The 23,447-nt window shown below is 48.3% G+C and overlaps 1 protein-coding gene across 4 annotated transcripts in view; it reads left to right on the top strand.

Moving 5' to 3' along the window:
• The first annotated feature begins 5,186 nt into the window (after positions 1-5,186).
• Positions 5,187-23,447, top strand: part of ST8SIA5 (ST8 alpha-N-acetyl-neuraminide alpha-2,8-sialyltransferase 5) — a 72,450-nt gene continuing 54,189 nt past the window's right edge. For all 4 annotated transcript variants that reach the window (XM_007515940.3, XM_060173828.1, XM_060173827.1 and 1 more), the window contains exon 1: positions 5,187-5,926. In XM_007515940.3, the coding sequence (XP_007516002.1) occupies positions 5,796-5,926 (131 nt within the window). In that variant the 5' untranslated portion in view covers positions 5,187-5,795. The remainder of the gene's footprint in view (positions 5,927-23,447) is intronic.

Below are 23,447 nucleotides of genomic sequence, written 5' to 3'. Positions count from 1 at the left end.
GATCCTTACACTGGTCCTTGCGCTTGGCGCCACGTGTGCTTAACCCACTGCGCTACTGCCCAACTCCCAGTCCTTGCATTTCTATCCCAGATATTGGTCTTCATGGTGAGCAAAGATGATGCCTAGTCTATTTTGGCCACTATGCCATCTAAATGTGGCTTGAATGATTATAGGGTAGTTCTTTCTGGCTGGCTGTGGGAGTACACCTGACCTAAGGTAGGACTGAATCTTTCTGTGCTGCAACATGTTGGATGCATGTCCCTTTGTGGGTTGTTCACAACAATTGCAGTAATAATATCCACATGTTGATTTAAAAAAGGACCAAGTGGTGACACACTCAGTTGAGCACATTCATTACTACTTTCAAGAACCCAGGTTAGGGAGTCGGGCAGTAGCACAGTGGGTTAAGCTCACGTGGCGCAAAGTGCAAGAACTGGCGTACGGATCCTGGTTCAAACTCCCGGCTCCCCACCTGCAGGTGTCTATCTTTCTCTCTCCCTCTCTGTCTTCCCCTTCTCTCTCCATTTCTCTCTGTCCTATCCAATAACGACAACATCAATAACAACAACTACAACAACAATAAAAAACAAGGGCAACAAAAGGGAAAATAAATAAATGTTAAAAAAAAGTAATTAAAAAAACGAACCCAGGGGGGTCGGGCGGTGGCGCAGTGGGTTAAGCGCACGTGGCGCAATGCGCAGGGACCGGCGTAAGGATCCCGGTTCGAGCCCCGGCTCCCCACCTACAGGGGAGTCGCTTCACAGGCGGTGAAGCAGGTCTGCAGGTGTCTATCTTTCGCTCCCCCTCTCTCTCTGTCTTCCCCTCCTCTCTCCATTTCTCTCTGTCCTATCCAACAACAAAGCAACGTCAACAATGGCAATAATAACCACAACGAGGCTGCAACAACTAGGGCAACAAAAAGGGGGAAAATGGCCTCCAGGAGCGGTGGATTCATGGTGCAGGCACCGAGCCCAGCAATAACCCTGGAGGGAAAAAAAAAAAAAAAACCCAGGTTTAAGCCCCTGGTCCCCACCCACAGGTAGGAAGCTTCATGAACAGTGAAGCAGGGCTTCACTTTCTCTTTCCCTGTCTCCCTCTCGCTTCTCAATTTCTCTCTGTCCTGTCACATAGGGAAAAAAGGAAGAAAGAAATTTAAATGGCCACTGAGAATGGTGGATTCATCATGCAATTATTAAGCCCCAGCAATGACCCTGGTGGCAAGAGAGAGAGAGAGGAAAAAAAAAAAAGAAAAAAGATTAGATTGGGGTAAATGCAGGAGAGGAACAGCTAGCATTAAGACAGAAGAAGGATATTGCTTAGGTTGGATGTGAAGGCCAAACGATGAGGCCATATCCATGTTCAAGATCGTCTAATAAACAATTGAGAACGCAGCTCAGCTTTCAGAATGGTACAGAACGAGTGTCATCATGTGTCTGCTCTATAGTAGTAAGGCTGATGAAATGGAGTCCAACTTCTGCAGCTCATTCTGCAGACCTAGCTCTCTGGATGGCAAGGGCATCATACAGCATTTCTGCTCACCTGGCCACATGATGCTTTCTTCAGAGACACTGTGTCCCCAAACTAGAGAGCAGCTTCTTGAAGCCTACCGTGCTCATACAAACCTAGAGAGGCACAAGAACAGCACATACTTAGCACAGATGCCTTCAACACATGGGTGGAATGTCAATTACATAATCTGGCAGGTTGCAGTTGTGCTTGTGGTACAAAACCCGGCTTTCTTAAACCCATGGAAACCTCAAAGATCTTTACTATTATTTTTAAAGGGACTCTTTATTTTCTAGTAGAGAGAACACTCACAGCATTGGTAATGCCCATCAGTTATCAGTGATTTAGCAGATTGTGCTAGTGGTGACATGTGTACTTGGCTTAATTGTGCACGAGTGTGTGTTTTAAACAATGATGCAGCTGTCCCCAATCCTGGCAATTAGGATGTAAAAATGGTGTTCGCTGGATCTGGCAGAGTGATCAGTTACCCATGTGTTTACTCTTTTGTTTGCAAGGCCTTATGAGTGTTCGCAGCAAATCTACAACCAGAATATCAATTCAGCTTAAAATGGAGCTGAAGTTCACATGCAGAGCGACAACAGAGGCTCCAAGACCCAGGCTTCTTGGGGTCTGACTCCAATAAAGAAGCTGTCTGACTGCATGTCTGAGATTCCTGATCATTGTGGAGAAAGAGATGAGAACAAGTTAGAAAAACAGCATCAGGCTGGTGAAATAGCTCACTTGGATAGTGTGTCACTTTGCCATGTGCACAACCCAGGTTTGAGCACAGCCCTCACTGCATTGAAGGAAACTTCAATGCAGTGCTGTGGTCTCTTACTCTCTTAGCCTCTCTGCCTTTTCTGTTTCTATTTAAAAAAAACAAAAACAAACAAACAACAGTGTACATGTACATACATGTCTGCAGAGGTACATGGGACTGCTGCCTGCCCTGTGCACAGTATCAAGTGATTGGATCTGACATCAAACAGCATTTACTGCCTCAGGGTTGTGACAGTGTCAGCCTTCTGACTGCCAGCTCCTGCAGGAGACCTGGCATTTGAGGAGGTTGGTATGAAGGGCGTACAAGGATCATTTTCCTTACACTAGTTCAGTCCACGGGTTGGTGGACTTCTTGCTATCAGATTAGTGAGTTAATATGCCTCTCAGGAACATTCTTGATTAGATCATAGCAAACCTGAATAAAATACCTATGGAAACCACTTGGCAACAGTTGCCAATATGGCATAGGTACTCAGCATTTCATTTCTAAATGCCATCAGATGGGCATGCATTTGTTCTCCAAAAGACATGCTCTAGAAAGTTCATGGTGGTAACTGCCCAGATGTCCTTCAATAGAAGGGACAAAACAGTTGCGCTACAGATGAACAAAGGCACACTGCATAGCAATAAGATGGAACTCACTATAGCTGCTCCTTTAAGCAAGAAACTAATGATAATACTCACAACGTATTCCTTTCCTAGCTCTGTGCAACAAATCACCACATTCTGAATAGCTGGAAACACAACATACTTGACAGCTTGTGGTTGTATAGATTTCTGGACACACTGTGACTATGTTCTCTGTTGAGGGTGTCAGGCAGAAATGAAGGTGTAGGCGGCTGGACTCCCTGGTTCATTCAGGTTGTTGAAGGGTCTTTCCCAGAAATCCCTCTCCTAGAGATATATTCAAAGGAGAAAAAGACACCTATCCAAAGAGAACTATGTATACCTATGTTCACAGCAGTAAAATTTGTTATTTTATGTTATAGCTCATACATGGAAGCAACCTAGATGCCCAACAACAGATGAGTGGTTAATAAATTTATGGTTATGGATGCCCACTGGTATGCTATGCAGCTGTTAAAAGTAATGAAGTCATCTCCTTTGCTGTATCTTGGGCAGACTTTGAAAGTATTGATAGCATGTTGATTGAGATATGCTAGAAAGAGATGGATGAGTACCTGATGATCTCACTCATAGGTAGAAATTAAGAAGCAAGGGAAAACATGAGGTGAAACTTGGTCTGGGTGTATGGCATATTGCACCAAAGTAAAGCACTCTGGAGAAGGAGGAAATGGGGATGGGATAAAAGGGGACTGATTCCTGGTGTCTGATAATGGAAAAGAGACTTAGGTTGGGAGAGAGAATGTCTTGAAGACATGTTATCACTGGGAGAGGAGGGGTTGTACTCATATGTCAATAACTAACTGTAAACCATGAAACTCTTCTTCCAATAAAATGTGTGTGTGTGTGTGGGGGGGGAATTTAGGATCATTTTTAATTGCAATATTGATGTCTCTCATCTTTGTTGCTTGCCAGCCAGAAGCCACTCTCAGCATCTAGAGATCACCCCCCAGCTCTTGCTTTGTGGACCCTTCTGTCTTCAAAGCCAGCAATGAAGCATTTTCCTCTGACTGATCCTTTTAGACTTGAGATCTCTTTTACCCCAAGGAGCCTAGTCCATTCCAAGGGCTCAGATGATCAGACCCACTGAGAACAATCTCTCTCTCTTGATTTGGGCCTTAGTTACAGTTAAAAAAATTCTCTTTGCAGCAACAGATAGATTAATGTTCTGTTGAATATCTGGCAGAAACAGGGTGCACAGGAGAGGTGGAGGAATCTTAGAACCATCCTACCCTGCACAGCATCAGGGAGAAGTCAGAGAAGAGATAGGTCAGAGCTGGAAGACTATCTTATAATGTATTTTTCTTTTCTTTTCTTCTTCTTCTTTTTTTTTTAACATAAACCAACCTACCCACAAGACAAGTTTGGTCTTTCTTTCTTTCTTTCTTTCTTTCTTTCTTTCTTTCTTTCTTTCTTTTATCTTTTGTTGATAGAGACAGCCAGAAATCAAGAGAGGGAAGGGGGGAGATTGAGAGAGACAGAGAGACACCTGCAGCACTGCTTCACTGCTTGTGAAGCTTTCCCCCTGCAGGTGGAGACTGGGGGCTGGAACCCGAGTCCTTGCACACTGTAACATGTGTGCTCAACCAGGTGCGCCACCACCCAGTCCCCTATCTGATGTATTTCCATGTAGATAAAACGCAGGAATAGGACACAAACCGATCTTCCCTCCCTTCCTCCCCACTCCCTTCCTTCTTCAGCTCTGCTGCCATTCCATTGTCAAGTTCAGAGTTGACCCCCAGAACTGACTATAGAACCCTTTCCCCAAATGACTGCAAGGGGTACCCTAAAACTGTCCAGGGAGGGTTCAGGGGTCTGACCCTGAACCGTGACTCCCAGGTGCAGATGGTCAGACTGTGGTGTCAGGTGACAAATGTCGCTGGGCAAACAGACCGGTGGGAGGTCAGTTAGGGGTTCGGGCTTCTAAAGAGGCAGGACTTTGTCTTTGCTTATCTTTGTTTATCCCCCTCCCCTGGGCTTGCACTCTCGAGTTAAGACCTTGCCAGACTTAGTGCCTCATTACAGCTTTGGGGAACCGCGGCATCCCAAGGCGCCGGCTGCCAGACCTGAGCGTTGTGGCGGTTCCCAGGACGAGACAAGGTCCCTGTGTCTGGGTGACAACACGCTCTTTGATGAGCAGCTGCGGGCTGCGGTTGGGGGAGGGCCGGTGGCGGGTGGCAAGAGCCCCTGGAATCACCGCCTCCCCTGGGGGTGGGAGGCATCGGCCTGCGGAGCCGCTCGCAGCCCTTGAAGGGCAGCCGGGCTGACCTTGCCTGTGTCCCCGAGAGGCCCGGGCGGTGCGGGCGGGAGACTCGGTGTCCCGCGCTGCCCCGGCCACTGAGCCTCGCGCTCCGCCGCCGGCTCTCCCTCCGCGATTCGAACCCGGCCTGGCCCGCTCCACCCCTCGGGCCCCAGCTCCACGGCTGGCCCCTAGCCCCCCAGTCCCGGGTTCCCAGCCCCCAGCTGCTCTCCGCCCTGACCGCCGTCTCCGCGGCAGGGTCCCACCTCCCGTTCCTGCGGAGCCCGAGCGGCTGGGCGCCCCCGCGCTGCGGGCTATTCGGACGTGGCGGCGGCGGGGGAGGGTGGGCTCCCCATTGGCCGCCGCCGCGCGGGAGGGGCCGGCTCGGCGCACCTGGCGGCACCGCGGGGAGACGGGCTCCAGCGCCTCGGGCGGAGGCTTCGGAGGGAAGGCCGGGGCTGCGGCCCAGCTCCCCGCCGGCCACCCTGGGGTGCTACCTGCGCCCGCCCGAAACTTTGCCCCGCGGAGCCGCGCAAGCGGCCGGCCGTGCTGGAAGCCCCTGACCGGACCCCTCCCCCCGACCGGCCCCCCGCACCCCCGGCCAGCACCACCCCCGGCACTCCCTCCTCCTCCTTCCCCCGCCAGGATGCGCTACGCCGACCCCTCGGCCGGCAGGGACCTGCTGGGGAACCGGACTTTGCTCTTCATCTTCATCTGCGCCTTCGCGCTGGTGACCCTGCTGCAGCAGATTCTGTATGGCAGGACCCACATCCAGAGGTGAGGGGCCCGGGGCTGGGGCGCCCCCTCCCCGCCAGGAGTGGGCGAGGGGTCCGCGCTGGACGTGGGGCGCCCCCTCCCGGTCTGAGGGTACGGCCGCAGGGCCCCCCAACTTTCAGCTGCGCTAAATGGGTCCGCTTAGAACCCCCCCAGCTGCACCCAGGCTGCAGACAGGTCGCCAGGGCCCGCAGCGGTCACGCGGTGTCGCCCAAAGCTACAGTGTGTATGGCTGGAGGGGGTGCGGCTCAAAACCCTGTAAGGTTCACTCGGTGGATCTTGAACTTTGGGGGGGACCCTTGTGGTGGGGGGAGTATCTCCCCACCTGTCTGGTCTGTTTACATAGAGTGAGAGTGGGCTCGGGTGATGTGACAAGCATGGTGACTTTTTGTAAGCCAGGAGCAGGGTTGTTTGAAACTCGCCACCGGGGTCTCTTCTGAGCCACGGTTGGTTCTGTTGCCCTTAGTCTGCAAGGTCAGCGCTGCTGCAAGCACTGAGCCCTCATTGCTTTCCTTCCCATACCCCGCTCCATCCACAGAGAACTCCAGAGAAAGAGCTAGAGGGTAGGGGAAGAAGGCAGGAGGCCCCTCTGCCTGTGTGTGTGTTCTGTGCTCTTAGTGAAGGCTGACCCAGGACCCAGGTCACTTCCCCCAGTCTCAGCCGGGGACAACAGTGGTCCAGGGTTACCCCATGCCAAGGCTCTTTTGGAAAGAAAGCCCTCACCCCCACACCCACCCGCTTCTGTGGATGTTTTTCCTTTGCTGTCCCTCCCCCAGGCAGACAGAAGCCAAACTGTCTCTCCAGTCATATATGCCCCCCAATTCCACATCAGAAAGTGGCCCTTCTCTTTTCATCCTCTGGGGTCCACAGCCTGCATTGGCACCCCCAGTCTGGGCTGCATAGGGGGGCAGGAGGGCGCTAGGTCTCCTGTTCAGTGGTGAGGCTCTGTCCCTCTCCGTGCTGCAGGGGGTGGGAGCTCGAGCCCCCTGGCTCCAGGCTTTTGATTGCAGCAGCTATGGTGGAATTCCCAGCAGCATGCTCTCTGGGTTGGGGTGAAAGGGTGTCTAGTCTTCCTACTGCTGGAAGCTCCAAAACACATTTCAGAGACTCTTCTGGCTGCTGGAGTCCCTTGGCCTTTCTCCTCTTTTGTTACTGCTGTCCCTCTCCCTGGGTGGGGGTGACCCTGTGCAAGGACAATTGTGTCCCAGATGGCATGCTCCAGCCCTGTCAACCTCTGCTGCACACCTGCTGTAGGTTCCCTCTTGGCACCTTGCTGGGACTCCCTGAATGCCCACATCCACGTGAAACAGACCCAGTGCCAACTCAGCTGCTCCATGGGTTCACTGCTTGTACCTTGCATGCCTGCACACATAGGCACTGATTTCATATGCCCCCAGCGAGACCTCATCATAATGGGGGACTTGGCTCCCCCAGGCAGGTCAGCAAAATGGGTGTTTATCTGATTCCTAGCAGTGTATTTTGGGGTCTGTGAAGAAGGTGATGATGTGTCCTGGTATTCAGAGGGCTGGGTGTCTACTTGGGCAAGGAAAATGACCCTCATGGTGTTAGTGCTCCAAGAGGGAGGCACTGCTGGGCTGGAGAGATCAGAGAGCCCATGTAGGGAGGAAGTTCCAGTGCTGTGGTGTTTGTCTCTCTATCTAGTTGGAAAAGTGGCAGGAGCATTAAAGTGGTGCATGCTGGGCCCCAGTTCATTGATGATGGTGATGATGTGTTAGCAATTGAGAGAGAAAGAGTGAAGAAATGGACCCCATTCTATAAGGAGGGAAAGTAGATAAGAAGGGGGACAGATGTGGCCCAGGAAGGTGGTGCAATGGTTAGGACACCTGACTTGGCAGCATGATGTCCAGTCCCTTGCATCACATATGCCAGAGTAGTACTCTGGATCTCTCTCCCACTGTCGTATCTAAATAAATAATAAAAAAGGGGGCAGATGTAAGGTTGGGTCAGTGGTTTCAGTGAAATGTGTTGTGGGTTGAGAAAGACAGTTTGAGCTTGGTTCACTGAGTCACATATAACAAAGTAGTGACATAAAGGTCACCAGGAAAGAGGTGATGTGGGGGTCTTTGTGAGGAAGGGTTATCAAGGGACAGAGACTAGGAGACTGTTATCACAGCCTTCCCAGAGTGAGGGAAACCTGGCACAAGGGGCAGATCCACTTGAGAGAGGGGATTCCTGAGGGCCGGTGTTCTTTCTTTTGTGCTGAGTGGTTTGATGGACACAGCACAGCCTCCATTGTCTGTCACCATACCAAGAGCTCAGCAGGACAAAGACAGCCACCATGCCAGCTAGGATCAGGGGTTCATTCCCCCAGCAGGAACTGGGGGATGTGAATGCTTACGTGTGTTTTTATAGGAAATTTGGTTTTAGTGTGAAAAGAAACTTTCAAACACAGTATCAGAAAAATAGCCAGGACTACAGCAAACAGCCCAGTCAAATACCAACCCTCTATCACCAGCTCTTGTCTTGAGATAGCCTTCCAGCCCCCAAACTGACAAGTTAGAACTTGCATAATTCTTAGAGACCTGGAAGAGCAATCATAAGAGCTGGTGAAGGCACTGGATCCAAACCACAGCTTGGAGTTGAGCTATTGGAAAACCTGCATCAGTTTCCTCCCTGTCTTCTCAGCACCACATCCCAGTGCCTTCTTTGTAGCCGTGTCCTTGGTTCAGTCCCTGACTGTCCACCAGAACATCAGTGGGGTAAGCCACTGGGAGGCAGAAGCTGGAGAGCAACTACCACCACCACCACCACTACCTCCTCTTCCCCCTCCTCCTCCTCCTCCTCCTCCTCCCCTTCTTCTTCTTCTCCTTTTTATTAGTGGTTTAATAATGATTACCAAGACTGTAAGACAACAGGGGTTCAATTCTACACAGTTCCCACCACCAGAGTTCTGTGTCCCATCACCTCCATTGGAGGCTTTCCTATTCTTTAAAAAAATATTTTATTTATTTACTAATGAAAGGGATAGGAGGAGAAAGAAAGAACCAGACATCACTCTGGTACATGTGCTGCCGGGGATTGAACTCAGGACCTCATCACTTTATCCATTGCACCACCTCTCGGACCACGAAGCTTCCCTATTCTTTATCCCTCTAGGAGTATGGAGCAAAATTCTTTATGGGGTGCAGAAGGTGGGAGGTCTGGCTTCTGTAATTGCTTCTCCATTGGACATGGGCATTGGCAGGTCAACCATACCCCCAGGCTGTTTCTGTCTTCCCCTAGTTGGGTAGAGCTCTGGGGAGGAGATGTTTTGGGACACATGAGGTTGACCGCCCAGAGAGGTCAGGATGGAATCATAGTAGTATCTGCAACTTGGTGGCTGAAAGGCAGGCAGTAAGACATAAAGCAGGGAAAAATATTTAATAAATCAGAACCAGAAAGTAGGAATCGAGCAGGTGAGAATCAGGATTTTAGGGTGGAAAGAAGCTAGGAAGTCTATTTTAGGTATGTTCCATGGGGCTCATGACTTTAGTAATATTTATTTGAATTTGATAGCTAATATGAAGCTAGACTAAACATATTGTCTGGGAAGATGGCATCAGAATTGAGAATAGAATTAGAAATCTGTATTAGGGCAGAGTATAACTCCCAAACTTGTGGAAAATCTATAAATACAATTAACTGTTTGCCCCTTCAGTCTGACCCGGGGCCCATATATATTCATACTTAGCACAGAAGCCTGGGTGACCTCTGAGTCCCTGTTAGTCCAATCTCACAGTCCCTAGTCACAGCTGGGAACATTCTAGGCTGCACTTATTTCAGAGATATGATGATAACGGTGATTATGTAACAGTGTGTGCATGTACTTAATGCCTCTACATTGTACAGTTAAAAAGGCAAACTGTATCTTATGTACATTTTCTTTCTTTCTTTCTATCTTTCTTTCTTTCTTTCTTTCTTTCTTTCTTTCTTTCTGTCACCAGGGTTATTGCTGGTGCTTGGTACCTGCACCACGAATCCACTGCTCTTGAAGGCTTTTTCGCCCCTTTTGTTACCCTTGTTGTTTTATCATTGTGTGATTATTATTATTGTTGTTATTGATGTCATTGTTGCTGGATAGGACAGAGAGAAATCGAGACAGGAGGGGAAGACAGAGGGGGGAGAGACAGACACCTGCAGACCTGCTTCACCGATTATGAAGTGCAGGTGGGGATCTGGGGGCTCGAACTCAGATCCTTACGCTGGTCCTTGTGCTTCACGCCATGTGCACTTAACCCACTGCGCTACCGCCCGAACCCCCCCCCCCCGTTATGTACATTTTCCAATAAAAAAAGTTGAAGGAAATTCTGGTGACCCCAGATGGTGCCTTATCCTAATATATTAGGACATAGTTCAGTTCCCCACACCACATGAGCAGTGCCAGTGGAGCTCCATGGATGGTGGAGTGGTGCTGGGAAATCCTTCCTCTTCTCTTTGTGAATGTGAAGTAAAAATAGGGCCAGAAGGCAGATCAGCAGCATGACACATTCTTGAAGCCTATAGCTTATTTCCCAGCACAGCATACAAAAAGTCCTGGGGACAAACTGAATTGATTTTTATAGCCTAGTGCATTGAAACTCAGCAAAATACCAGTGGGGTTGGGTGAAACCATCCTGGAGAGGGTGGAGTAAAAGATCATGAAGGCAGGACATGCAGGAGAGCCTCGAGGAATCTCTGCATTAGGGGTTGGCAGCTCTGTGGAAACTGAGGTGCTGGAGGAAGAGAAGGGGTGAAGGGAGAGGCAAGCACATTGGACAGAGAGTGTGGTCAGCTGTGACAAGCACTACAGAGGTGGGGCAGGCCCACAGAAACATGGACAGGCTGGCAGAAGAATAATGGGGACAGACAGAAATAAGATTTTCATTTCTCTCTTTTTAAAAATAGTTTTTTTTATTTATTGAATAGAGACAGAAAAATTGAGAGGGAAGAAGGAGATAGAGAGGGAAAGGGAGAGGGAGAGGGAGAGAGAGGTACCTGCAGCACTGCTTTACCACTTGTAAAGCTTTTCCCCTACAGGTGGAAAGATTGGGGGCTTGTATGCTCAACCAGGCGTGCCACCACCCGGCCCATAGAAAGATTTTTCTAGGGGAGTCGGGTGGTTGTGCTACGGGTTAAGCACATGTGGCACAAAGTGCAAGGACCGTGGAAGGATCCCGGTTCAAGCCCCCGGCTCCCACCTGCAAGGGAGTCCCTTCCCGGGTGGTGAAGCAGGTCTGCAGGTGTCTATCTTTCTCTCCCCCTCTCTGTCTTCCCCTCCTCTCTCCATTTCTCTCTGTCCTATCCGACAACAATGACTACAACAGTAAAACAACAAGAGCAACAAAAGGAAATAAATAAATAAAAATTAAAAGATTTTTCTCGAATGAGGATCATGACAGTTGTCCCCTTCCTTTCTCTCACCACTGTATTAAATCTCCTTCTGCTAAAGTGTTGGTGCTTCAAGTATTTACACTTTAACAGGAGGCAGGGGAAAGGCAAGTTTAAAGACTTTTTAAATATTTATTTATTTTCCCTTTTGTTGCCCTTGTCGTTGTTGTTGTAGTAGTTATTATTATTGTTGTTACTGATGTTGTCGTTGTTAGATAGGACAGAGAGAAATGGAGAGAGGAGGGGAAGACAGAGGGGGAGAGAAAGATAGACACCTGAAGAGCTGCTTCACCACTTGTGAAGCGACTCCCCTGCAGGTGGGGAGCCGGGGGCTCGAACCAGGATCTTTATGCTGGTCCTTGCGCTTGGCGCCACGTGCACTTAATCCGCTGCGCTACCGCCCGACTCCCGACTTAATTTATTTATTGGATACAGAGAAATTGAGAAGGGGAGTTGAGAAAGGGAGAGATAAAGGGAGATATCTACAGGACTTCTTCACTACTCACAAAGCTTGCCCCCTGCAGAGGGGACCTGGGGCTTGAAGCAGGGTTCTTGCGCATGGTTACCTATGCTCTCAACCACTCAGCCCAAGGCAATTTTTTCTTGGAGTGCTCTTCCTGTGCTCAGCCCAATGTTTGTCCCCTGCTCTGAATCCATAGCTCCCAAGCTGGCTGGATTTAGCTCCTCTGCCCAGCATTGTTCTTTCTCGTGATTGCCCGGTGGCTGGGTGCTGAGTCTCGGCCTGTTTTGTTGTCCCTGTGTAAGGAGGATTCTCCCCTCCACCATTGTTCCTCTGTTTTTACCCTCTCCTTCCTCTTCCAAGGCTGCTGATCTGGGCTTCTGCACGTGGCTGCTTCAGGCCTGAGACTTGAGGATACAGAACTGGGTCAAGGAAAAGTACAGCTTGACTTTCTGCTGTCCCTGAAGTGTGTATGTGATCGCTGAGTCTACTGTCATCTCAGAGGACAAACAGAGCCTCTGTTGGACTGTCCTAAGAAACAGGCACAGAAGTGGAGTGTGTGTGTGTGTGTGTGTGTGTGTGTGTGTGTGTGTATGGGGTGATCTACCCAGATACTCAGGACTGATTCTGGAGGTGGAGGGTGCCCTAGAGAGAGGAAGGGAACAGGGCAGACTGCAGCTTGGCATGTGCAGCCCACTGTAGAACAACTAGATTTGCAAGTTGTTTTTTAAATGATTTAATATTGATTTACAAAAGTATAAGATAACAGGAATATCATTCCACACCTTTCCTACCACCAGAGTTCTGTGTCCCAGTCCCTTCATTGGAAACTGCAGTGACTCTCCCAAGGCCACAGATATGGGTTTACTATTATTTCTCTAATTATCTGTCTATATTTATATATATTTGCCCATTCTCTCTATGGTCCCACCTCCCCACTACTTCTGAGTGTCCTTCCTTTCTCTTTCTCTCTCTCTTCTTCTCTCTCTGGGTTCCGATGAAATGGGGATTCAGAGCTCTCTAATCATTTTCCCCTAACATTTGCCCTCTGGGAGTATGGACCAAAATTATTCATGGGGTACAGAAGGTGGGAGTTCTGGCTTCTGTAATTGTTTCTCTGTTGGACATGGGCATTGGCAGGTGGACTCATAGCCCCAGCCTGTTTCTATCTTTCCCTAGTTGGGTAGGACTCTAGGGAGGTTGAAGCTCCAGGACACATTGGTGGAGTCATTGATTTACAAGTTTTTTTTTTTGTTGTTTGTTTGTTTGCTACCAGTTATCTCTGGACTTAGTGTCTGCATGATTCCACCACTCCTTGTAGCCATTCCCCCCCCCCCCCCTGCTGTAGATAGAAGGTGAAAAACAGAGAAGTAGAGAGAAAGAGAGAGACTTAGAGAGGAGAGAGCATCCCCCTGGAAGTGCTCCTGTGTAGTGGCTGGGGCTCAAGCTGGGGCCTCAGGGGATACGTGCTCTTCTGGGTCAGGCACCTGCCAGCCCCTTCACTGCAGTCTCCAGCTGCACTTTTCACCCCTCCTCCTTTTGCTGTGGGGCTGGGAGTAGAGCAAGACATTAAGATCCCCTGGGGAACAAAACTGAAGCAAGGTCACTCTCTGTAACAGATAAATCACTCGTACTCTTGCAGGAGCAGGGAGTGAGGACCATGTTCAGTGTCATGCCCTGAGCACCGTGCTGGCCTGACCCTCGTTCCTGCTCTGACTAGAGTCTACACAGCCTGCTCTAGGCCCTGGGTGTCAGCTTCCTGTTTCACCCCCATGTGTTCCTGGCATACAGGTTGTTGCCCTCACCCTCTTCTCCTTCCTGCCCACTTGTCTCCACATATCTTCCTCCACTTCTTTTGTTCTTTCTTGGGAAAACCCATCTCTCAGAGGACTTAACTACTCATCTTGGATTTACCCAGGCCAATTCACTTCTACTCTAATGGCCTCACATCCAGTAGTTCTTTAGCTTAGCTCTTTAAAATTTTTTTTTTAAGTTTTTTTTTTCTTTCTTTCTTTTTTGTTGCAGGAGGAGGCAGGATATCTAAAGAGCACTAGAGCACAACATCACAGCCAGGAAATTAACACTGATTCAATCTATTAGCCTTATTCAGACTCTCTTACCAGTTGTTTTTATGTATTCATTTAAAAAAATTTATTGTATATGAGAGTTTCAGATGAGGCAGAGAGGAGGGGAGAAACTACATGTCTTCCTTTATGTTTGTGTATATTTACATTTGTGTATTGTGTCTTTATATTTTTATAATGGGGCCAGCAAGACATTCTGATATGTGGCTGTATGTATTAGAACTGCATACAGAAAATTCTAGCTATTTGGCTCTTGTTTATTTCTGTTGCATGGCACTGCTGTGGTCCCCAGTTACCAAGATGTAACAGGTTTGCTCTCCAGGGGCTCACAGGGAGAGAGACCTGGAGTGCACAGAAACATTTGCAAACTTCCCTAGGTGCTCAGTACCAGGGGACTGGAGTTTCAGGACAGAGAGTATCATCTGGCCTAGGATTATATGAAGGCCTGGATTTTCAACCAAGAAAGGAGGATACTCATTTTTATTTTATTTATTTATTTATTTATTTTACCACCAGGGCTATTGCTGGAGCTTGATGCCAGCATTATGAATATACTGGTCTTGGCAGCCGTCTTTCTTTCTTTCTTTCTTTCTTTCTTTCTTTCTTTCTTTCTTTCTCTCTCTCTCTCTTTCTTTCTTTCTCTCTCTCCCTTTCTCTCTCTCCCTTTCTTTCTTTCTCTCCCTTTCTTTCTCTCTCTCTCTCTCTCTCTCTTTCTTTCTTTCTTTCTTCTGTTTTATTTGAGAAGATAGAAACTGACAGGAGAGGGGAGATAGAAAGGGAGCGAGTCTGAGAGACACCTGCAGCCCTGCTTTACTGTTTGTGAAGTTTCCCCCCACAGGTGGGGAATGGGGCCTCAGACACAGGCCCTTGTGCATGGTAATGTGTGCACTCAGTCTAGTGTGCCATTGCCTGGCCTGAGGCTACTCATTTGAATAATGAAGGCTCCAGACCTGCCCAGAAGGCTGCCTGTTCCTCAAGCGCACCCCTTAACTACCCGCCCCCTCCTCTGCAGCAGCTGTGACAGTACCCTTGCTCCATAGAGTCAGGTTTGGAAACACTGGACGTGGGAGAAATTTGAATGGAGTCTTGAGGGAACAGTAAATTCCAGCCTAGAGGACGAGAAAGGCAACTCTGGGGATTGGTCTGCTAGCTGAGCTAACAAGGGGCCACCTTGCAGGTGGCCGAAGGACAGATGCTGCTGTCACATAGCTCTGGAGGCTGGAGGTCACAGATCAAGGTGTGGTCCAGGTTGGGTCCTTCTGAGGCTGTGATGGGAACTCTGTTGTGTTTCCCCCCTGAACTTCTGGTGGTTTGCTGGCAATCATTGGGGTCCTCTGGCGTAGAGATCTCTGCTTTCCACTCCACAGTGTTCTTCATTTCTGTGCGTCCCTTTGTCTAAAGACATCAGTCACACTGCACTGGGGCATACCACACCCCAGCATGACCTTGTTAACATAAGGAAACAGAGACCCAATTTGAAAATTCTGCCTAAGCAGGCCAAACCAGGTTGGTCTTATTAAAAAGGTTGACTTTAGTTTATTTTGAAAGACTAACCTGACCTGGGTTGCTGCTGGCTTATGTTTCTGAGAATTATAAGTAAAAGTTAAACTGCCTTTCAAAACTGACCCATGTCTAATATTATTATAAATATATAAATTATAGATATATAAAATTATTATAAATATCTTTGAAGATAACATCATCTCATTAATAGTGCTTGTCTTTTAAAAATATTTTAATTATATTAATTTAAAAATATGTTTATTTGTTTTATTTTAATGAGAGATATACAGAAAGGGAGGGAGGGAGAGAGAGAGAGATCAGAGCACTGCTCAGCTCTGGCTTATGGTGGTGCTGGGGATTGAATCTGGAACCCCAGAGCCTCAGGCATGAGGTTTTGCAGAACCATGATGCTGTTTCCCCAGCCCACAGGTGCTGCTTTTTAACAACATGCTCCTGAACATCATTACATGTGAGTGTTCCTGGGTGCTCAACTCCCATCTTTTTGGGATGTGTAGTTATGCCTGTAAATGGCTCCTTCAGGGTTGCATTGATTTTATCTGTTATTTCTGAACTGTTGAAAACCGTTTTCATTTGTCTTCTTATATCTGTAAGGTCCCTAATTTCAGATGATGCCACCTTCATGGGGACTGGGGAGGAAGCTCTGTGCAGCCTGCTACAGTCAGAGGAACTAGCTGCAGAGGGACCAGAGCAGGTCAGCTGGATTGGATGCAGAGGACAGTGGGACAAACTTGGAATCCACAGACACAGAATCTGGGACATATGAGATGGAGAAGATAGAAGAGGGGGCACTTGGCAGAGAGAGTGGTAGGAAGTGGGTGCTCGCATGTTGCTTGGGGGCTCCCAGCCCCAAGGAGGCAGGGTCCTCACTCTGCTGCCCTGTGTGGGACCTGACTGCCAGAGGAGAGCAGAGAGGCTGCTGTGTGCCCCCCTGTGCCCCCTCTCTACACCCCTGTGCCTGCTCTCCTTCCTGTAGTCAGACTCTCCTTGAAACATGTTAACCAACTATTTCACAGTGAATGCTGGGAAGGGGCATGTTATTATTGAATAGCCAGGGGGTTCTACTTGAGGGCTGGCCCTGAGTGGAGGGTGGGCAGGCTCTGGGATGCCAGGCTAGGGTTGTAGCGACATTTGGAGGTTGGTCTGGTCGCACGGGGTGGGGATCTCACTTGCAGTGCCGAGGCCGGGGTGGTGAAGTGGTCCCCGAGTCCTCTCTCAGTCTCTTCCTCAGCTGTTGGGGGCCCAGGGTACAGCTGGTCTGGTCTGCCCAGCCTTGCCCCTTTGCCCCAGCCCTTCCCTGGCCACCCCTTAATTGGAGGTCTCTGCACAACTGCAGGGGGCCATGGAGTCAGGAAACTCTGGGTTCCTAAGTCTTGGGGACTTTCAGGGAGACTAGCCCTCTGCCTTGCACTGATCCCCTTACTCCTGCCCTCCCCCTGTCACCCACTCCACTGCTTTTCTCTCATTCCACCTGTCTCCTTTCTTGGCAGGGGTTGGGGATACAGAGGACTATGGGGGGTGCCCCTCCTTTCTCCCCCTCCTCCCTCACTGTGCTTCCAGCCTGCAGCTCCAGACAAGAGGCTTCACAGTCAAACTGTGGGGAGTGAGACCACTTCTCTTTCCCCCCTGAGTGAGGGGCTCGTAGCCCTGGCAATTCACAGGGAAATACTGTGAGTCACTAGTGAGTCAGGAGTGAGGACGACGAGAGCGTGGGGCTGGTGATTATGCCCACTGAAAAGCCTTCCCAGCTGGCAGGCACTTCCGCTCCCACTTGGGGTGAGGAAGGAGCTGGCAGCTTTTCTGAGGGGTCTTTCCTTACCATCCCCTCCACTCTGTGGCCCTGAAGAGGGCCAAGTGTGTCCTGCACGAGGGCCTAGAATTGGGGGTAGCTCTTTATGCCTCAGAAGATGAAATGGGGCCCACCTCCTTCCCAAAGGACTTTGAGGGACCACAGAAAGGTGACACTGCTTCTCTGAGATGGGTCTTTTGTCACCTGCCACCTCACAGGACTCAACTGCAGGGATGATGGTGCTGATTCTGGAATCTGCATCACACTCACCCCTTAGAGCCTGGCAGGTGTTAGCCTTCTCAGAACACTCTCTGTCCTCCCCTCCCCTCCCTTTCCCTCCCCTCCCCTCCCCTCCCCTCCCCTTCCCTCCTCTCCCTCCCCTCCCCTCCTCTCCCTTCCCCTCTTCCCTCCCCTCCCCTCCCCTCTCCTCTCCCCTTCCCTTCCCTCCCCTCCCCTCCTTTCCTCTCCTCTCCTCTCCCTTCTTCTCTTTCCCTTTCTCTCATCTCCTCTTTTCTTTTCCCTTTTTTTCACCAGGGTTACTGCTGGGGCTTGGTGCCTACACAACTCCATTGCTACCAATGGCTATTTCCCCCCTTCTTCTTTCTGATTTGTTAGTGGATAAGAGGCCTAGAGAAGGAGATACCTGCACCACTGCTCCACCACTCATGAAACTTCCCCCTGCAGGTGGGGACCAGGGGCTTGATCCCAGGTCCTTGTGCATCGTCATGGATGTACTCAGCCATGTGCATCACCACCTTTCCCATTCTGGAACATTCTACCTGAGCTTCACTTGTTCCAACACCACCTGCTTCATGTCCTGCTCTGTCAGCTTGCTTGCCAAAGAGAAGCCCACCCTCCCAGATCAGTAGTACCCCTCCTTCACCCCTGACTCTGCATCTCCCTTTCTCTCCCTTCCCACTCTCTATTCTCCCCCCCTCCATTCTTTTCACACTTCTTACTATCTGACACAGCACGACGTGTCATCTCTGAGGTGGCTATCACCTTGTCTGTCTCTCTTTTGTAGAGAGAGACAGGGGCAGGGCTTTTGTTGGTTTGTTCATGGTTGAACCTCAGCACTCAGCCTGGCTTGGTTGTCTGCTAAATATAGACGAACACAATAAAATAAGTATTTGATAGATATTTGCATAAGTAATACAGATAGTAGGAACAGATCAAGGGAAGACAGTCAGCTGTGAGCTCAATACAGGCAATTTGCTGATTAATCAAAGAATAATCTTATGTTTCATGTCATAAACTTGTGAGAAAGAAATGGCTCATTTCCTTAGTTTCTTTTAGTTAAAACTTGGCTGGGGTGTGGTGTATTACACCCAAGGGAAGGCCTCTGGGAAGGGAGGGCAGGGTGGGGATGGGTGCAGGGTTGGGGGTGCTTTGGCCCTGGTGCGTGAGGGTGGGGAAGGGTCTTGGTTGAGGGTGGGATGTTCCCAGGACTCATATCTTGGGAAGATGAGAACTTGCACCCATGTGTCAACAACTGCTGTAAACCATTTATCTTCCAATAAAATGCTAAAGCAGGGGGGTGGAAGATTAAACTTTATTTCCCAGATGGCAGGAAGTTTTTTCCACTATTACCAAGTCAGCTTCTCATCACCACCTCAGAATAATGTGGGGAGGCCCTGGCGGGTCACAGGTTTTGGGGGCTCCTCAGCCACCTGACTTCAACCAACTCTCTTAGCATTCTCTGGAGACTTCAGGAACCTTTAGGCCTTGCCTCTGGAGGCACTGTAGAGTCGTAGTCTTTCTGAGACCCGACGACGAACCCCAAATCCTTGGAGCTGTTTTTCTGCTTCTGTTCACCCCTCTACATCAGAAGGTCCCTGCTTACCTCTGGGACAAGCTGGTACAACTGACCCACTGAGCCAGGAAGTTTTCATCCCACAACTCACAGAGCCCTAATGGAAGATTAAAAAAAAAGGCGGGGGGGGGGGGGCTTGTTGGTGGGCAACAACATGTAAATGAATACTTCAGGAAGATGAAGCCCTGAAGTTTTATAAGCGATTGTCTTCTCTGGGAGAGGCCTCAAGGTTCTTTACATGACAGTTGCTCTGCTGCCTGCATTCCTATTCTAGGCTCTGTTGGGGGGCAGCAGAGGGGCTGCAGGTGGGGTTCATGTGTGCTTCTCGGAGATGGTGGGGGTGTGTGCTGTGCAGGAAGTAAAAGGCTGAAGGTCACAGGCTCAGTCACCCAAGATGAGAAGCCCTCAAGGTGTGCAGTGTGCTCAAAGGGCCAGAACTGTGGTGAGGCCTGTACTGCAAGTCAAGACTTTGCCACTGTCTGGCTGGGGTAATGCTTTCTTCATTTGTAGTGGTGGTACATATTGTTAACTTAAAGAGTCAGTGATAAAGGACAAAAGGAAAACTTTTTATTTATTTATTTGTTATATTTATTTATTCCCTTTTGTTGTCCTTGTTGTTTTATTGTTGTAGTTATTAGATAGTTATTGTTTTATTGTTGTAATTATTAGATTGTCATTGTTGGATAGGACAGAGAAATGGAGAGAGGAGGGGAAGACAGAGAAGGGGAGAGAAAGATAGACACCTGCAGACCTGCTTCACCGCCTGTGAAGCGACTCCCCATGCAGGTAGGGAGGCGGGGGCTCGAACCGGCATCCTTATGCCAGTCCGTGCACTTCGCGCCACGTGCGCTTAACCCGCTGCGCTACTGCCCGACTCCCAAAAGGAGAATTTTTATTGTAGCCTCAAGGCTGAAGGTTGGTGAGGAGAAAAACAAGCTGATGCAGACACCTCCCCATATAAATCCCATTCTGAATAGAGGGAACATTTTTTTAAATAATTTTTTTATTTTACATTTATTTATTCCCTTTTGTTGCCTTTGTTGTTTTATTGTTATTGTTATTGATGTCGTTGTTATTGGAAAGGACAGAGAGAAATGGAGAGAGGAGGGGAAGACAGAGAGGGGGAGAGAAAGATAGACACCTGCAGACCTACTTCATCGCTGGTGAAGTGACTTCCCTGAAGGTAGGGAGCTGGGGGCTTGAACCAGGATCCTTGCACCGGTCCTTGCACTTTGTGCCACATGTGCTTAATCTGCTGTGCTACTGCCCAACTGCCCTATAAGGAATGTTAATGTTGTGTCTACATTTAAAAAAAAATATTTGTTTTTCTGAGACAGACAGACAGACAGACAGACAGACACACACACACCCATACACCCACCCCAGAACTCCACACAGCTTTGGCATGTGTGATGTTGGAAATTGAGCCTGGGATTTCACATGCACAAATTCTGTGCTCTACCACTCAGCTATTTCCCAGGCCTATGCTAGCATCAATTATAAATTCTTTGATTAATTAATATATTTGTTGTCACTGGAGCCTTACTGTTCCAGGATGACTTTTTCAAATAGGGAGGGAGGGGAGAGGAAAGAGGAAAGAGGGTGGGGTGGGGAGATAGCACCAAAGTTTCTCTCAATGTGGTGGGATCTGGGTCATGTACAGGGCAAAGCAGTGCTATCCAAGGGAGCTGCTTGCCAGCTGGTATGCCAGCAGTTTAAAGTGGCAAAAACACTTGTTTGCGAGAACATACATTTCCTTACATCTTGGCTGAACAAGAGGATGCATATTTGAAGCTTAAGAGATCAATATTTCTATGACATAAACCACTCTAGCTTTTTTAAACTTTTTTTTTGCCAGCAGAATTATAGCTGGGGCTCAGTGCCAGCATGATGCCTTTTTCTTTTCTTTTCTATTTTTGCTTGCTTAAAGGTAATGATTTCCACACTCCATTGGAACTGTCTTCACTGATAAGTCTTGTGAGCCACAAGTCTATCATTCAGTACCTACACATGGCCTTTCCCCAGTGTTAGCATTTAAGAGGTCTCTATTTAACTAAGAGCTTGAACAATAGTCTGTCTGGTTCAAGCCCAGTTATGATCTTGATAATTTCCTGAGGGTTAAGTTCTGAAGATATATATTTGGACCAAAAGTAGACATATACATTCATAATCTAATCTATCTATATTATTTATTTACTGGATAGTGACAGAGAGATGTCAAGAGGTAAGGAATATATATATATATATATATATATATATATATATATAGAGAGAGAGAGAGAGAGAGAGAGAGAGAGACACCTGCAGCCCTGCTTCACTGCTTGTGAGACTTCCCATGCAGATGGAGACTGGGGGCTTGAATCTGGGTCCTTGTGCTGAGTAATATGTGTGCTCTACCAGGTGTACCATAGCTCTGTCTGTCTGTCTATTTCTGACTATAGTACTGTTTATCTTTGGATTATGATGGCTCCAGGGACTGGATCTTGGACATCTTGGAGTCTCAGGCATGAAAAGCTATTGCACAAACCATTGTGCTATCTCCTTAGCTCCCAGTCTTAAATCTTGAGGTCCTTGTTTCTCAGTTCCCTTTCAGCAAGGTGAATAATACTAATCACCAGCCTCAGGTATTAACATTACATATATATTGTTGACTTGATGAGTGAAGAAAGACATTGCACTTTTTTTTTTTTTTTTGCATCTTTGACTACTGGTGAGGCTAAAACTGCATCAAGACTTAGCCTCTGTCTAGTTTTTTTTTTTAATTTTTTTCCTTTTGTCGCCCTTGTTGTTTATCACTGTTGTTGTTGTTGTTATTGCTGTCATTGTTGTGGATAGGACAGAGAGAAGTCGAGAGAGGAGGGGAAGACAGGGGGAGAGAAAGACAGACACCTGCAGACTTGCTTCACCACCTGTGAAGTGAACCCCCTGCAGGTGGAGAGCTGGGGGCTCGAGCCAGGATCCTGATGCTAGTCCTTGTGCTTTGCACCATGTGTGCTTAACCCACTGTGCCACTGCCCGGCTCTCTGTTTCTGTTTTTGTTTTTGAGATGGTGCATGCAAGTGTAAGGTTGGTGACCACATAAAAAGAGAAGATGGGGAGGGCAGAGAGAGGGGGAGGAGAAGAGAGGGATAGAAAATAAAAGCTTTTAAAAAATTCCTTTATAAAATAAAAAATATCAACAAGACCATAGGATAAGAGGGGTACAGTTCCACCCAGTTCTCACTACCAGAGTTCCATGTCCTATCCTCTCATGTGAAAGCTTTCGTATTTTTTTTTTTTTTTTGCTTCCAGAGTTATCGCTGGGACTCAGTGCCTGCACCCAAATCTACTGCTCCTGGAGGCTATTTTTTCCCTTTTGTTGCCCTTTATTTATTTATTTTTAAATTGTTTTTGTGGTTGTTATTGTTGTTGTTATTGATGTTGTTGTTTTTGGATAGGACAGAGAAATGGAGAGAGGAGGGGAAGACAGAGAGAGGGAGAGAAAGATAGACACCTTTGACCTGCTTCACTGCTTGTGAAGTGACTCCCCTGAAGGTGGGGAGCCAGGGACTCAAATCAGGATCCGTAGGCCAATCCTTGTGCTTTGCGCCATGTGCGCTTAACCCACGGTGCTACCACCCAACCCCTAAGCTTTCCTATTTTTTTTCAAGAATTTATTTATTTATTCATGAGAAAGGTAGGAGGAGAGAAAGAACCAGACATCACTCTTGTACATGTGCTGCCGGGGATCAAACTCAGGACCTCATGGATGAGGATCCAATGCTTTATCCACTGAGCCACCTCCCGGACCATAGCTTTCCTATTCTTTATCTCTCTGGGAGCATGGATCAAGGATAATTATGGTTCAGAAGGTGGAAGGTCTGGCTTCTGTAATTGTTTCTCCTCTGGACATTGGCAGGTCGATCTATACTCTCAGCCTGTTTCTATCTTCCCCTAGTAGAGCAGGGCTCTGGAGAGGTGAGGTTCCAGGGTACATTGGTGGGGTCATCTGCCCAGGGAAGTCAGGAAGGCATCATGGTAGCATTTTCAACTTGGTGTCAGAGTATTGGAGCTGCTAGTGAGGGAACAACTTAAATTGGGAAGCATGTCCAAACTGTAGAATGGGCTGTAGAATAACCTTCAGAAAGCAGGGTCTGGTTTTCTGTCAGGTGAGTCAGGGTGATGTCACAGTCATATATATTTAGTCTTCCAGGAAAAATCATGCATATTTATAAGGGGGAGAGATGAGTACACACAGTTAAGGAACAATGGTCATATGTTAATAGCAGAGAAACATCACTGGTTCTAGAAAGAGAATGAGGGGGCAAGACACTTGGCCAAATGTTGCCACTGAGCAGCCTCACTGATCAGCTCTGCCAGGCCAGGCTCTTTGGAAACTCTAGTCAGATCAAAACAGAAAGAAAGTAGCATCTCCTAGGGAGGGCCACATCCTCCAAACCATAGGCTTTACGGCTGTGTATTCTTTTCCATTTATTAAACTGCCCCTCACC

This window comes from Erinaceus europaeus, chromosome 15 (genome assembly GCF_950295315.1).
Source record: "Erinaceus europaeus chromosome 15, mEriEur2.1, whole genome shotgun sequence".
NCBI lineage: Eukaryota > Metazoa > Chordata > Mammalia > Eulipotyphla > Erinaceidae > Erinaceus > Erinaceus europaeus.
Note: the sequence above shows the minus strand (reverse complement) of the source record. Positions and strands in the feature narration are given on the sequence as shown.